The sequence below is a fragment of the Larimichthys crocea genome, chromosome XIII (assembly GCF_000972845.2).
Source record: "Larimichthys crocea isolate SSNF chromosome XIII, L_crocea_2.0, whole genome shotgun sequence".
Classification (NCBI taxonomy): Eukaryota; Metazoa; Chordata; class Actinopteri; family Sciaenidae; genus Larimichthys; species Larimichthys crocea.
Genome location: NC_040023.1, coordinates 18,697,305 through 18,713,406, shown reverse-complemented (window position 1 = coordinate 18,713,406; position 16,102 = coordinate 18,697,305). Strand labels below are relative to the sequence as shown.

Genomic DNA, 16,102 nt, shown 5'->3' with positions numbered 1-16,102 from the left:
GTGCATTCAGTAGGGCTATTATGAAATCACAACAACTCTCAGGTTTATTTTTTATTTTTTTTTAGTGATAAAACACTAAATGCATAAATGACTAATTGGCTGAAGAACATTTTGAAATTTAAAAAGTACAGAAGAAATAAACATGCTGTCGTCTTTTATTAAAATATCACTAACATTTTTATGTAGCACCTGCTAAAATGTAATTAGAGTGGTTTCATTTCTACAGTGGAAATCTTCACATTCTTTGAATCTCAGCCTTATCAGATCTTGGGTAACTTTGAAGATAAGTTGTGATTGAGGTTTTTATCACATTCTTGCCTTGCCCACTTTAAAATGGATAATATTATTTGGTTACACCAGAATATACAATACATACTGCTGTAAAATGATCAGACTGACCTATATCTATCTGGTTTTGCAAATAGCATGATTCATATATTAATGGTATTTAAATTTGCCACTTGCACATAGAGTAAAGAAACAAGTTTCTAAAGAGTTAATGTAATTATTCTTCCTAAAATCTAGTATTTAATATGACCCATACCTAAAAACATGTATCTTCTACACCAACGTAAATTCATTTAGGGATTCTTGTCAGATACTGACATGTAGATGTCACTGGGTGTGGTGTCACTTACTGTAGTTGGTACTGGACCTCACACCTATGTCAATATACAGCAGGACCTGCAAATCATTGCCAAGTCTTGCCTTAATTTGTTTTAGAGGAAGGGTATTGTTTTTCTAAAGCCCTAACAGTTCAGCGTAAAGATTTTTGATTGGTTGCGTTTTTGTCTGTCAGAGTATATAAAAGGCTGAACTGTAAAAAAAAAAATCGTCATACTTAAGCCACTTAGCAGGTAAGCACTGTTCATTCTGATATTATTTGTGTTGGCTGTTTGGTCAAAGTAATGCATTTGTAATATTAAAATAATGTAAATTTTAAATAGTTCTGTTACTAAAACAAGGATTTATATTTTTCAGCCATGGGGACCCTGTTGCTGCTATGTGCTTTGGGGGCTTTATTCAGCTGTAAGCATATTTTTCTCTTTTTATCTTTCTCTTTTTTTCCCCAACTGTGACAGAACCCACCTCAATGTTTTTATTCATTTTTATATATCTGTGCTGTTTTTTTCTCTTGGTCTTCTTTTAAGCTTAACAAACATAGCCGTAGTAAACATTTTCAAATTAAAAAAATATTTTCCATCATCCTACTGTTAACAACCTTTAAATTTGACTTTGCTTAGCTCAATTAATTGATTATTGCAGCATTCCTTGAACTTTGACATAATTCCCCATCAGGGCACATGATAGCTCAATTTGAAACAATTTATCTAGGTTGTCAACCCCACCAGTTGAGAACATTGTTGTGTGGCTGTACCTGAGGTGCTTGTGTGGAAGAAGCAGAATGTTAAACTGGTGAAGAATTTGCGGGTGCAGCACATAAAGGATAGCCATCTAAATTGAAATTTGCTTTTGTTGGGAATAGCATTTACCTTCAGCTGCTATTGAGTTGGAACTATTATACTGAATGGGTGAAACAGGAGTGTAATCTAAATCCCCCAGGCCCTGACTGAGCCCAGAAAATGTTCTTTTCACAGTAAAGGCACAGATATTGATAATATTTCTATTATGCAATTATCTTGTCTGTGCAAGTGACTTATTGAGTGCTGCTGAGAAGCAGTCAAGTGACTATTCCTCCGTCTAAATCTCTCACAATGGTTATAAAAAAAAAAGCAATCCTTCCATTATAGACTAACACCCACCCCTGCTTTTTAACTTTAAAATGAAGGTATTTTTCACTCACTTTTCACACCCGTTGGTGTCATTTTGTTTCTTTGTACTGTGTATGCAATCCAAGAAGTCTCAAGCCAAGTTCTGTATTAGTAATGGATGAATCTTTTGATTGCCTTTGCACAAATAGTCTATTTCATTTCCTAATGCCTCTTTTGACATGTTTTAATATATGTTTTTCTGTCTGTGTCCTTGCTCTTCCCCTATCTGTCAGGTCCATGTAGTGCTGGAATGGCAGGGAGGGAGTTTGCTCTGTCATTCATGCAGAATTATCGTCAAAACTATGACAGTCCTCGCTTTCAGCTATACATCACCGCTGTTCAGGCCAATACTAAAGTGACAGTGCAAGTGCCTCCTTTAAACTTCAAGCAAGAGAAAACTCTTAATGCTGGAGAAAGGGTCACCATCCCTCTCCCCACTAATGTTGAGATGTACGGCAGTGCAAAGTCTCCCAATACGGTGCGCATTGAAGCCTCAGCAGATGTGACTGTAACCTCCTTTAACTACAAGCTGTACACAGCAGACACCTCTGTGGTGTATCCCACCACTGAATGGGGTACTGAATATTTCATCTTTGCACATTTTGGAAGCCCTTGGGGCACCAGTAAAGAGTTCTCTGTGACAAATGGAAAAGAGGGAAACAAAGTGGAGATTTTCCCTGAAGGTCCAATCAGGTTCCAGGGTCGTGTCTATACAAAAGGCAGAAAAATGGTAATAGATCTCCAGCCATATGAGAGTGTCCAGCTCCAGACTGTGTATGAACTTTCGGGCACAAGAGTTGCCTCTCAGTATCCTGTTGCTGTTACCACGGGTCACACTTGCACCTGGCGTTTCTCAAAATGTAATCATGTTTATGAGCAGCTACTGCCAGTAAACAAGTGGGGATCCAGCTTCATTGTGCCTCCTCTGAGTTTCCAGAAGAAATTTGACAGTGTCTACCTCCAGGCCTCCCAGCCCACCAAAATTACTGTCCAAAATAGTAACCGTAAAGATGTCCTAAGCTTGACTAGGGGCCAGATTATTGAACTCCAAAACCACAATACTGAGTCATTGTCCATTGAGGCTGATCATGGCATCCAGGTCCTCATGCTCTTTAACGGCGTCGCACTGGACTGGCTCAAATTTTACGACCCTTTCTTGATGACCATCCTGCCTACAGACCGCTTCTGTTCCTCTTACTCGCTAGAGGCTCTGGAAGGCTTTCAAAACCACGCCCTGATTGTGGCTAAGACCAGTGAAATGTCAGAGCTGCGTATGGATGGTGCAAATCTACCCCGTGATGTCCAGTGGAACAAGGTTCCAGGGACAGATTTCTCTTGGGCGCAGATGTCTTACAGACAAACCCCTAGCAACAATAAACACACACTGTCCAACTCCGGTTCCACCTTTGGTCTCTACAGTATAGGAGTCAGCCAGATGAATGGTTATGGTTCTGTAGGACAATGTATACAGCCAGGTAATGTAAACACACTATAGCTACAGTATATTAGCAAGAGAGACTGGCCATTAATTGTATATTCTTTATTGTTTTCCAGGATCTTTGTCCTGCAGCAGTATCACCTGCAGTGCCAATGAGGTGTGTGAGATGAAGGGTGATTATCCCTCCTGTGTCCCCAAGCAAAGCAAGCCTGGTACCTGCTGGGCCATGGGGGATCCACACTACCATACCTTTGATGGGCGACGCTATGACTTCATGGGTACCTGCACATATGTCATTGCTAAAAACTGTGGAAAAGATGATCGTCTCCCTGCCTTTGAGATCCTCGCTCAAAATGAGCACAGAGGAAATCTCAGGGTTTCATATGTTGCCTTGGTCATCGTGAAGGTGTATGGTGTCACCATCACAGTAGCTCGGTCTGAGACAGGTCGCATAAGGGTAAGATTTCTCATTTCTGTTATTAAAAGATTGTAATACTGTATCTTCAAAGATTCATATTTGAAATATGACTATTATAATATGACTCAATGTATTATTAATATAATTGTTTCAATTATTCCAGAGTAAAATGCATACATTTGAACTGATAAATTATGACTGTAATATCTTCATAAAATATTTTCTTTTGTGCAGATTGACAACAGTCTGTGGAGTTTGCCAGTGGACTTGAACAACAACAAACTGATTATGTTTCAGAGCGGTCGCTCTGTTGTCATTGAGACTGATTTTGGTCTGACTGTCCGTTACGACTGGGAACACTCCCTTGTGGTCACTCTGTCTGGCAGTTATGCTGGTAAGACTTGTGGTCTCTGTGGCAACTTCAATGGCAACCCCAAAGATGATTTCACCACACCATCTGGTACCCAGGCAAATGGGGCTGTGGCCTTTGGGAGCAGCTGGAAAGTGCCAGGGCTGGTGAAAGATCCTCTGTGCAGAGATGACTGTGTGGGTGGGTGTGAGCGTTGTGAACACAGCTTGATGAAGATGTGGGAGGGTGACTTGTTTTGTGGGCTCATCACACTTGTACTAAATGGGCCATTCAGCAAATGTCATTCCATCATTGATCCACAAGTATACCTGGAAAACTGTAAATATGATGTATGCATGGGAGGCGGCCTTCGACATTTCCTCTGCAGGGCACTGGATGCTTACGCTGAAGCTTGCCAGCTTGCTGGGATCCAGGTCCAAGATTGGAGGAAGATCGCAAAATGCCGTGAGTAATGTCAACTGGATCTTTGAATTAATTTTTTATTGCTCCCAATATATGTACACACAGTTTACAGGAAGATATCAATGGACATATAGCTAAAAACTGGCAGCAAAGCTCAACAAAGAAAAAAAAAAAAACTATTATTATTGATTATTTTTGTGTGTATATGTAAATATATATAAAAAAGTAACAGTGCCCTACAATGTATACAATAAAAGCATTCTGTATATTGTAAACAATTACAAATTGTGTAAAGGAATAAATATTACTAGATAAAAGTACTTGAGTAATGAATAAGCAAGTATCTATCTATAATATGAACTGTGCAGGAATTTTGTTTATATATGATACATGCATTTTGTTTTAATTTTTTTTTAAGTGAATCATCACAATTTCTTCTTGATTGCTGTATTTATAACACACTATTATCTTTATTCTCCCTAAAGCTGCTGAATGTCCAGCCAATAGCCACTATGAGCTCTGTGGGAATGCCTGCCCTGCCACATGTTCTGACCCTAATGCTCCCTCTAAATGCAAACGCCCCTGTGTGCAGACATGCACCTGTGACGAAGGCTATGTTTTGAGCGGAAGTCAGTGTGTGCCCGCTGCTCAGTGTGGTTGTACCTATGAGGGTCGATATGTCCCTGCTGGGGAGTCATTCTGGGCTGACCAGAACTGTCAGCGACGGTGTAAATGCTTAGCTGGAAGCAGACGTGTGGAGTGCCAGAATAAAGGTTGTGGGGCAGGTCAGAAGTGCCAGGTGGTTGAGGGTATAAGACAGTGCCAAGCAGTCTCCCAGAGCACCTGCCAGGCAACAGGTGATCCCCATTATGTGACCTTTGACAAGAAGAGGTTCAACTTCCAGGGCACATGTGTGTACCAAATGGTTGGACTCTGCTCCAAGAACCCAGAGTTAGAGCCTTTTGATGTGCTGGTGCAGAATAATTACCGGGGCAACAAAGTGGTTTCCTACACCAAGTTGGTGGAGATCAAGGTTTACTCCCTCAGCATTGTCATTACAAAGACCCACAAAGGCTTCATTTTGGTAAGAACTATATAATGTTTAGTATATCCATGCATTCATTTCCCATAACCATTGATCCTTATCAGGGATATGAATGATTAGAATATGAACAGTTTAATCTTTCTTGTTAGTCACTTGAATATTCAGTCTCTGTATCTAAATAATAATTGTGTGTTCTTCGCCAGGTGAATAATGAGCTGGTTAACCTACCTGTCACCCTGGCAGGAGGACAGGTATCTGTTTTTAAGAGTGGTTTGTATGCTGTGGTCACTACAACTTTTGGCCTCAAAGTCTCCTTTAACTGGGAAAGCGCTGTGTTTGTAACCTTGCCAAGCAACTACATGGAAGCCGTTTGTGGCCTCTGTGGCAACTATAATGGCAAACCCCAGGATGACCTGACTCCGAAAAATGGTGACAAACCTGTCTCTCCAGCAAGTTTTGGTGCCAGCTGGCGAGTGGCCGAGATCCCAGGCTGTGTTGATGGCTGTAAAGGGGTGTGTCCTGATTGTGACATTACCCAGAAGGTCAAATATGAAAAAGGGGATTTCTGTGGTTTGTTGAGAGACCCCAAAGGGCCATTCCGTGACTGCCATGCCAAGGTGGACCCAGAGGACTACTTTAAAGACTGTGTTTATGATGTATGCCTGTATAAGGGCAGAAAGGATGTGCTGTGTCAGGCTATTACAGAATATACATCTGCCTGCCAGGCTGTGGGAGCCAAGGTGTACAGCTGGAGAACTAGTCAGTTCTGTGGTAAGAAATGCATTTATTTTAATAAAATAATTTATTGTATTGTATTGTATTTATTGTAGCAGTGTCGTTTAACAATATTATTAGAAGAATACATTTCTGTAGTTCTAGCATGTGTCAAGCCTGTTTCTATATTTTCCTAAATGTGTGTTTGTGCCTTTTTTGTGATTTTATTTTATTTTACTACATTCTAAATTAAAATGTGCTAGGTAAGGAAAAAATATTCACAATGTCTTTTATGTCCCTTGTGTGCAGCGTTGAAATGTCCAGTCCACAGCCACTATGAAATTTGTGCAACTCCCTGTCCTGTCTCTTGCAAAAGTCTGGTTTCTCCTAAAAGTTGCCAAGCTTTCTGTGAGGAGAGCTGTGCCTGTGATGAGGGGTACATCCTCAGTGGAGATTCATGCGTTCCCTTTTCACAGTGCGGCTGCCTTTACAAAGACCGCTACTACCGCATTGGCCAAGTGTTTTATCCCAATGGACAGTGTCAGGAGGAATGCAAGTGCAAGCAAGATGGAGAGGTAATGGATGCTAAAGTAGACACTTTGACCAGTCTAATAATCTAATCAGTGTGAACATGCAATTTTAAAATGTTTTGTCTTTCTCAGGTTGAGTGCAAGAAGTTCACATGTGGACCAGATGAGAAGTGTAAAGTAGAGAATGGCATCCAGAAATGTCACCCTGTTGGTAAGGCTATATGCCATGCCTCTGGTGACCCCCATTACCGCAGTTTTGATGGGCGAACATTTGATTTCCAGGGCACCTGCACCTACACACTTTCCAAGAGCTGTGGGCTGGAAGGCACCCACCTGGTAGCCTTTTCTGTTCAGGTGGAGAACGTGCAGTGGAACCAGATGTTGAACAAAAAAGTGTCTGTTACCAAGCTGGTTGCTGTGGAGGTCTACGGCTTCACTCTCATCATGAGGAACAACATGTTTGGAGTCCTGGTGAGCAATGACACTTGGTCTTCATTTTCAACCAAGCCCCATATTTGGAATACAGTGAAATCTATTGCATGTTTGATGTAGTAGTTGATGGCCAGTATGTTTTTAACATTCTTATCATCAGTAGTTATTTTCTTTAAATACAAATTGTACCTTTCTTTAGGTAAATGGAGTATTTAACTACCTTCCTCTGAATCTCAATGATGGAGCAGTGCAAGTCTTTCAAGAAGGCCTGCATTATGTTATTGCAACAAATTTCGGACTGCGAGTCACTTATGACCTGGTCTATCATGTGACAGTCACAGTACCTGGTAATTACCGTGATAAGGTCTGTGGCTTGTGTGGCAACTACAATGGCAACCAAAAAGACGACTTCCAAATGCCCAGCCGTCAGGTCACCAACAACGTTAATAAGTTTGGACAATCATGGAAGGTCACCATCCCTAATGTGGTGTGTGAAAATGGCTGCGAAGGGAAAAACTGTCCTGACTGTGAACCAGCTCGCAAGGCTGTGTTTTCAAAGAACACTTACTGTGGAATTGTTACAGCACCCAAAGGTCCTTTTGCAATCTGCCATAGCAAACTGGACCCAAAGCCATACTTTGATGACTGTGTATTTGATGTGTGTGCTTCCAATGGCGATGGAAAGGTGTTGTGTGACAGCATAGCAGCCTATGCCTTCAACTGTCACATGGCAGGAGTGGACGTCAAAAACTGGAGGACGCCTTCATTCTGTCGTGAGTCAGAATTTATCTTTTTTGTTTTTCCTGCATATCAACCTCCTATTCTTGTCTTCCATACTGTATTAATATTGTATCAAATACAAGGGGCTCTAATACAGATTTTCTCTGTCTTGTGAAATTTATTCCAGCCATGAAATGCCCAGCCAACAGTCACTATGAAGTGTGTGCAGACGCCTGTTCAGCATCCTGCCAGGGCCTCACAGAGATTGTCCAGTGCTCCACCAGCTGTACAGAAGGCTGTGAATGTAATGATGGCTTCTTATTCAATGGAAACACATGTGTTCCAGAGACTGATTGTAGCTGCTATGACAATGGAAAAACTTACAAGGTATAATTCAACACCTCTGTACAAAAAAGCCATTCCATACACAGTAATGTACAAATGATGGCTTGTTAGTGTCAAAGTGGCTTAAAAATACCCAGCAACATTCATGCTGACAATGGCAATAAAGTTGCCAGTGGTGGACATTAGCCAGCCTGGTCTTAGAGATGTGCACTGAGAATTTCTCCTGAGACTTAATTAGCGGATTGTCTAAAATATTTTTCTTTGAATGAACTAATGTGGACTCCTCTTTAACCTGCTATGTACTCTGTGTGTATTTCCCCCTGTATAATGAACCTTTTCCATGTCCTCAGCCTGGTGAAGTGGTTTATGAGGAAGACTGTGACACAAAGTGCACATGTAATCCAGCAAAAGGCCTTGTCTGTGAAAAGTATTCCTGCCCTGATAACACCAAATGCATGGTCAAAAAAGGAATCCGGGCATGCTACAACACAGGCAAGATTTAAATGTTGTTTAACAATTTAACAATTCTTAAATTATTAACTGAATAAATACTATAATGTACAGTAAAATTTTAATTAGTTTTGATTATCTTTGTTTATCTTGTGTAGACCCATGCAAAGATGCCAAGTGTCGAGTCAAGGAGAAGTGCCGTGTTGAGAAGGGTGAAGCTGTGTGCGTCCCTGAGTACACAGGCAAATGCTGGGCCTGGGGTGACCCCCACTACCACACATTTGATGGTTACAACTTTGACTTCCAGGGCACCTGCAAGTATGTCATCTCCAAGACCTGTGGCGATCTGGATGGTTTAGTGCCATTCTCCGTCACTGAGAGAAATGATAACCGAGGAAACACAGCAGTTTCTTATGTCAGGGAGGTAGATGTGTCCGTATACGGGTATACCATCACCATCCGCAAGAACCAAGTCGGTCGAGTCACGGTAAGATTTTAGTTCCTCGTCTTATGTGTTTGACCTGTAGTATTTTAGTTTGTACATTATATACATTGTTCTGATCCATTCCCTTCAGGTGGATGGGCAGATGTTGAATCTTCCTGTGCGACTGGGTGAGAATGAGGTGTCAGTGTTTCAGCGTGGTCACACTGCTGTAGTGGAGACAAACTTTGGCTTGGTTGTCTCCTATGATTGGAATTGGGAGCTGATCATCAAGCTGCCCAGCAGCTACTATGGCAGTGTCTGTGGTCTGTGTGGCAACTTTAATGGGAACAACCGTGATGAGCTCCAAAATCCTGCCGGCAAAGCTGTCTCCTCTGTGATAGAGTGGGGCAAGAGCTGGCAAACGCCTGACCAGGACAAGGATCGTCCTTGCTGGGACACGTGTGAGAAAAACTGCCCTACCTGTGACGATAACCAGTATAAGCTCTATAAGACTGAAGCTTTATGTGGGGCCCTCGCAGCAAAGACCAATAGTTTTTTCCAGAAATGCCATGGAAAATTGGACCCCCAGGCCTTCATGAACAGCTGTGTGTATGATATGTGTTTGAATAAGGGAGACAAAAAGATGCTGTGCCAGGCATTGGCCTCCTACAGTCAGCAATGTCGCGAGGAAGGAATTATAATCAAGGGCTGGAGGAAAAAGTTTGGCTGCCGTGAGTATTTACAACAAGCTCATTTTAATCAAATATTATCCAATAAAATATGAATGTTTTGTTTTTTGGTTAATGCATTTAAATCTGAATTTCTATTCAGCAATGAGCTGTCAGCGTCACAGCCACTATGAAGACTGTGCCAGCCCGTGTCAGCCATCCTGCCCATTCCCTGAGCAGAAGCAGACCTGCACCAGTGCCTGTGTGGAGACCTGTGTGTGTGATAATGGTTACGTCCTCAGTGCTGGGGTCTGTGTGCCTGCTAAAACATGTGGTTGCTCATATCAAGGCCACTATTACAAGCCAGGCCAGCACTTTTGGGCTGATGAGGTTTGCGGTCGCCTATGTGAGTGTGATACAACCCTGCGCATGGTGACATGCCGTGAGGCTTCTTGCTCTGCCAACGAGAGGTGCACCGTAGTGGATGGAGAGCGTGCCTGTCGACCCATCAGTCACGCTACGTGCACAGCCTCAGGTGACCCACACTACCGCACGTTTGATGGCCGCAGGTTTGACTTCCAGGGCACATGTGTGTATCAACTGGTGGGACTGTGCTCTGAGCAGCCTGGACTCGTGCCTTTTAAGGTGACTGTGCAGAATGACCACCGGGGAAGCAAATCCGTGTCCTACACAAAGACTGTCACGTTTTCCATCTACGGCATCACCCTCACCATCAGCAGAGAATACCCCTACAGGGTCCTGGTAAGTTTGGATGTGGAGGTATGGGTAATGTGAAGCATATGAATGATTTGATAAAAGATTAAATAATTAATCTGACATTTGTTTTCCTGTTGATTTTTCTGAGAGAAGAAGAAGAAATGGAACACAGCATGTAGTTAGAGTATTAAAAATCAAAACAAGACAGATACTCTGAGCCTCATTCAAATGAGTGGGTGATAATGCCTTCTGTCATTGTGCTAATTCTGACAACCCTCATGCTCTTCTGCATATATATTTAATTGCATATTAAAATTTTGATCCAGGCAGACTTAATTAAACTAAGATTTAACTGCACATTAGAATGGATTAGCAAGGATGGCAGAATTATTAAATCTATAATCTCCTGAAAAATATTCCTCCCTCTCTCATTTTCTGATTTTCAGTTCAATGGGCAGCTTGCTTCGTTTCCACTGGATTACAATAATGAGCTGATCGTGTTTCTCAGTGGCTGGACAGCTGTAGTAGAGACAGTTGCTGGTATCACCGTGACCTTTGACTGGCGGAGCACAGTGAGCATTACTCTGCCCAGCAACTACCAGGGTGCAGTCTGTGGTTTGTGTGGCAACTACAATGGAAAAGCTCAGGATGACCTGACCATGCGGAATGGCCAGACCACCAATAATGGAGACAAGATGGGGGAGAGCTGGCAGGTGGCCCTCGTACCAGGCTGTTCATCAGTCTGTCAGGGGGCATGGTGCCAGGCCTGTTCAGACTCCCAGAGGAAAGTGTACCAAGCCCAGAAATACTGTGGTATTATTGCTGACAAAGCAGGGCCTTTCAGGGATTGTCACAAGCGTGTGGACCCTGCTCCTTACCTGGAAGACTGTGTGTATGATGTATGTCAGTATCACGGTCATCAAGGATCAGTCTGTGATGCTGTAGCAGTCTATGCCTCCGCCTGTCAGAGCATAGGAATCACCATCTACTCCTGGAGAAGAGATAACTTCTGTCGTGAGTTTGAGATTGTGTTTTAATTTTATTTGATTCATTTTCATACTTATATCTCTCTCATCATTTTCTTCTCCCTCTTTTTTTATCCTATCCTACAGCAATGGTGTGTCCAGCTAACAGCCATTATACCCTGTGTGCTACGGGTTGCCCAGCCACCTGTGCCAGCTTAACCTCCCTTGACACCTGTCACAGGACCTGTACAGAGGCCTGCGAGTGTGACCAGGGTTACCTGCTGAGTGGGGTTACCTGTGTGCCTGTGAGAGACTGTGGCTGCTCCTACGATGGTCAATACTACAGGAAAGGAGATGTCTTCTACCCTGAATCTGAATGTGTGGAGCAGTGTGTCTGTGAAGAAAATGGTGCAGTGTCTTGTCAAAAGGCCAAGTGCCGTCGAGGCGAGATCTGTAAGCTTGTAAACGGAGTCAAAGGCTGCCACCCTGAGGGTCAAGGCAAGTGTGTGGCTTCTGGTGACCCTCATTACATTTCCTTTGATGGACGAAGGTTTGATTTCCAGGGTACCTGTGTCTATGTATTGGCAAAGGTGTGCGATGATGACAAAGGCTATCTCACGCCTTTCACTGTAACTCAGGGGAATGAGAAGTATGGAAATGGAAAAGTGGCTGTTACCAAGTCAGTTGCAGTGGCGGTGTATGGCTATGTTATTTACATTCAGCAGGGAGTCTCATGGAAAGTCCTTGTGAGTTCAACAACTTTATCCAAAACACTTGTGTAGTTACATTTGTGCATGTTTATTTATTTCATCACAATGATTCTGTTATTCTTCTTCCTCCGGCCAGGTGGATGATGAACTTCTAAACCTTCCACTCTCCCTGGACAATGGGCGTATCAGAGTCACCCAGGAAGGTCGCAACATAATTGTCCGGACAGACTTTGGACTGACAGTACTGTACGACACTGTCTATTATGTTGAGGTAATCGTGCCTTCTACATACCAGGGTAACATGTGTGGTCTTTGCGGCAACTACAACAAGAAAGGTGGGGATGACTTCAGACTTCCTGGTGGCAGACAAACAAACAATGTCGATACATTTGGGAAGGCCTGGGTGGTAGACCTGCCTGACCATGTTTGTGGAGGCTGTGGAGGCCAGTGTCCAGTATGTGAGCAGGCCAAGGCCACCTTGTATGGGAAACCAGACTCCTGTGGCATCATGAGTGCACCTGATGGGCCTTTCAAAAACTGCCACAGTAAAATTGACCCAGCAGTATATGTGTCACACTGTGTGTTTGATGTTTGTGCTGTGGGTGGCAGCAAAGACACTCTGTGTAACAGTGTCCAGGCCTATGCTTTGGCCTGCCAGAGCGCAGGAGTACAACTGAAGCCATGGAGAAGCAGCTCCTTCTGCCGTAAGTTACCAACAACAGTATTTAAGCTGAAGAACTGTCCATGTTTTCGATTTCAGGTGCACATACAAAGTCTTACAAATGTCTTCTTTTCTTGTAGCTGCTTCCTGCCCTGCAAACAGTCACTATGAGGTGTGTGCCAGCACCTGTGGTGGGACCTGTGCCAGCTTTATTTTCCCATTTACTTGTTCTGAAAGCTGTTTTGAAGGATGCCAATGCGATGCAGGCTTTGTTTTTGATGGCGTCCAATGTGTTCCCTTGGACAACTGTGGGTGTGTGCACAATGGCAGATATCTAACGGTAAATCTGCATTGAGATTTTACATTCTTGCCATTTATAGTAACTGTGATAACTGAAAAGTTGTCATGAAAAAATAGTGGCTGTTATTTTCTTTTCTTGGCATAGCATTTACACATGAATAGAGAACATTTAGTTCACTGACCTGGAAGAGAAATGATTTTAACGTTGTACAAAATGTATGTGTCCAGGTGGGTGAAACAGTTGTGGAAAAAGACTGTAAGTCCAGGTGTGTGTGCCAGACTTCTGGGCTGGTGAAGTGTGAAAAGCTGTCCTGTGATGATGGAGAAGTTTGTGGTGTAAGAGACGGAGTGAGAGGTTGCCACGTCAAACAAGGTCACTGCAGTGTCAGCCATGTTGGCCACCTCACTTCCTTTGATGGCATGACTGGATCAGTTGGCAATAAAGGGGCATTTGAAGTGGCGTCTCTGTGTGACGAGACCACTAAGCTGTGGTTCCGTGTGGTGGTGGATGTTAGGGTCTGCAGTAAAGGTGCACCTCCCGCTGTTGCCACTGTGTATGTGTTCTTCAAGGAAACCATCGTCGTTGTGAACAGCCAACACGTGACCTGGGTGAGAAAAGCTGGGAGAATAGAAAGAATAGTTTCATGTTTAACCATGAAAGTAATAGCTATGAAAAGAATTTTGTTTGTTTTTTTACCCCTTCTTTGTGTCATCTAGGTAAATGGCAGGAAAGTGTCTCTTCCCAGCAAAGTGATGAGTGATATATCCGTCCAAATCTCAGAGAGGAGTGTGGTCATCGAGAGGGCATCTGCTGTGAGGGTCACCTACTCAATTTCACAGGAGGTCACCGTCATTATTGACAGTAGCCTGTCCGGTAAAATGTGTGGTGCCTGTGGCAACTACAATAACAACTCCAAGGATGATATGAAGACTGCAGATGGTAAAATCACCACTGATGTGTCTGTGATTGTTGGCTCCTGGAGCGCTGGAGACTTTTCTAGGTGGTGAGTATTTTAGAGGCACATTGTAACATTTCCTTTGTATAAACGTAATGTGGAAGGATACATTGCTACATTTAGTGCCATGATAATGATAGTTCTCATCTTCACCACATGCTTCCTTCACACTGTTCCCGAACTCCTGATGTTAACTTTAATTGTTTTAATAACGTAACAACTTTGCCTCCTCATCCATGCTTTTAACCTTCAATTCTAGTTAGAGTGAAAGTTTTAATCTTGAGCTCTATCTTGCCCTTTATTATGCAAACCACAAACTTAATTTGACCACTGAAATAATCAAGTACAGATCAGCAAGAGATGGGACAGTGTTATGACCATTCAACCGCTTATTCTCTTAACAGCAAGAACTAAACAAGGACTCCACAGAGTCCTTTTAAAGGAATGAGAGGGTGGTTTTTAATTGCATTTGGTCCAATTTAATTAAGAAATGCCAGAGAATCCCCTATGGTAATTACTGATTAAAAAGCAGGTGAGGCTGACAGGCATGGCCATCAAAAGCTACCAAGCTTGCAATCCAATCACTGCTTGTCATCCAAGGACACTTAAGACTCATCTGGGTGCAATATTAATTTGAGCCCTCATCTTTAGTTCTGTGTTCAGCCTTAAGGCAATCCCTTAGAGAATTGAATTTTGTGTATTCCCCATCCTCTCTTTATTCAAGGTAGTTGTCTTTTTACAGGCATTTCCTCATCTCCAGACCCTAAAAAACACAAGAGAATACCCCTATGAATCAGTGCTGCTCATGAGTTTGCATATCCCTTTTAAAAACACAATTTTCAGAAGTGTTGCTTGTAATCTCTGTTGTGCCTGAATGAACATGAATTTACTTTGCTCCAGTGCCCTTTGACTGCATTTTTTCTTTTCTGTTTCAGTGGCCTGTAGAGATGTTCTGTAGCGAAAGAAAGCATCTGGTGTACAGGTAATTCTTCGAACTGATGTTTCCTCACAAATGAAACAGCTGTACAATGTGGCTAACATCTATGCTTTTTTTTTTTTTACCCCCATCAAACAGGATGAAGAAGGATGTGAAGTCATCCTGCTAAAGTAACTTGTTTTACAGCCAGTCTTACTCATCACACTTCAGTACTTCTTCTTGATTCATGAAATGGTTTTGGTTTTTTAATGGTCTGGTTCTTTATCCTTGAAGCTCATTCTTGACCAACATCTCCATCTAGTGGAGGAGTAAATTATAGCATATGTTATTTCCAGTCTTAGTCATAGTGTACCTATCTTATACTTGCCTATTTTTAAAAGGAAATGTACACACTGTGTTCTCCTTACTGTTCTAAACAATAAATATGTTTTCATTACACTGCGTGCTAGTTATTTGTACTCCTACAGTTCCTGTATACAAGGCCGGCCCTAGGCATTTAGTGGCTCTAAGCAAGATTTTGTTTGTGGCCCCAAAAAAACTCTTAGTGTGGTCAACAAATTGCACACATCACTCATAACTGAATGAACACATGCACACAACAGAGATGGACAAATCACTCAACATCAAATCTCTTGCTGTATTTTGAGGGTTGGTAAGTGGCTACAAACTGTTCAAAGATCATGGAGGATCATTTTGTCCAGAAAACAAAGAAACTATTTGTTATTAAACAAGACTAAGTTATTAAAAGGCTACACAGGCACTTTATCTGCTGACATGTTCACAGCCAAATGAAGATATTAACCATAGGACCTGTCTGATCAATAAAAGCGAGGATACATACCAATCATGATGATGACTTGCACACAGGATAATTTAACATACATAATATTTTCATGATGAAGGGGTTTGGAGGCTTCCCTTTTTATTTGGCCTCAGATTTGTCACGTACACTTATGTATTAATACAACATTTAAGCAATGAGGAACAGTCAGGCTTCATTAATGATTTTATTGAGAATCATTATAAAGTTTCAGGGCATCCTCGTAACCATAGTAACTCACGGTGTCCGAGGATTGGCTGAGAGTTGGCAGGGACTGAGCGGGTCAGTCAACGTAACACCGTAAAAAA

General features: G+C 42.3%; 1 protein-coding gene across 1 annotated transcript; it reads left to right on the top strand.

Annotated features, from left to right (window-relative positions):
- Positions 1 to 846: 846 nt before the first annotated feature.
- fcgbp (Fc gamma binding protein) lies at positions 847 to 15,385 on the top strand. Its single transcript, XM_010739143.3, has 23 exons — positions 847 to 857; positions 982 to 1,029; positions 2,006 to 3,247; positions 3,327 to 3,667; positions 3,863 to 4,442; positions 4,886 to 5,484; positions 5,649 to 6,216; positions 6,469 to 6,734; positions 6,822 to 7,160; positions 7,321 to 7,894; positions 8,029 to 8,228; positions 8,537 to 8,678; positions 8,795 to 9,123; positions 9,212 to 9,791; positions 9,892 to 10,490; positions 10,892 to 11,459; positions 11,558 to 12,156; positions 12,257 to 12,824; positions 12,922 to 13,121; positions 13,310 to 13,690; positions 13,799 to 14,085; positions 14,973 to 15,019; positions 15,113 to 15,385. Exons 2-22 carry the CDS (start codon positions 984 to 986, stop codon positions 14,980 to 14,982), a joined length of 9,018 nt encoding a protein of 3,005 aa, XP_010737445.2. The 5' UTR covers positions 847 to 857; positions 982 to 983; the 3' UTR covers positions 14,983 to 15,019; positions 15,113 to 15,385.
- Positions 15,386 to 16,102: the final 717 nt, after the last annotated feature.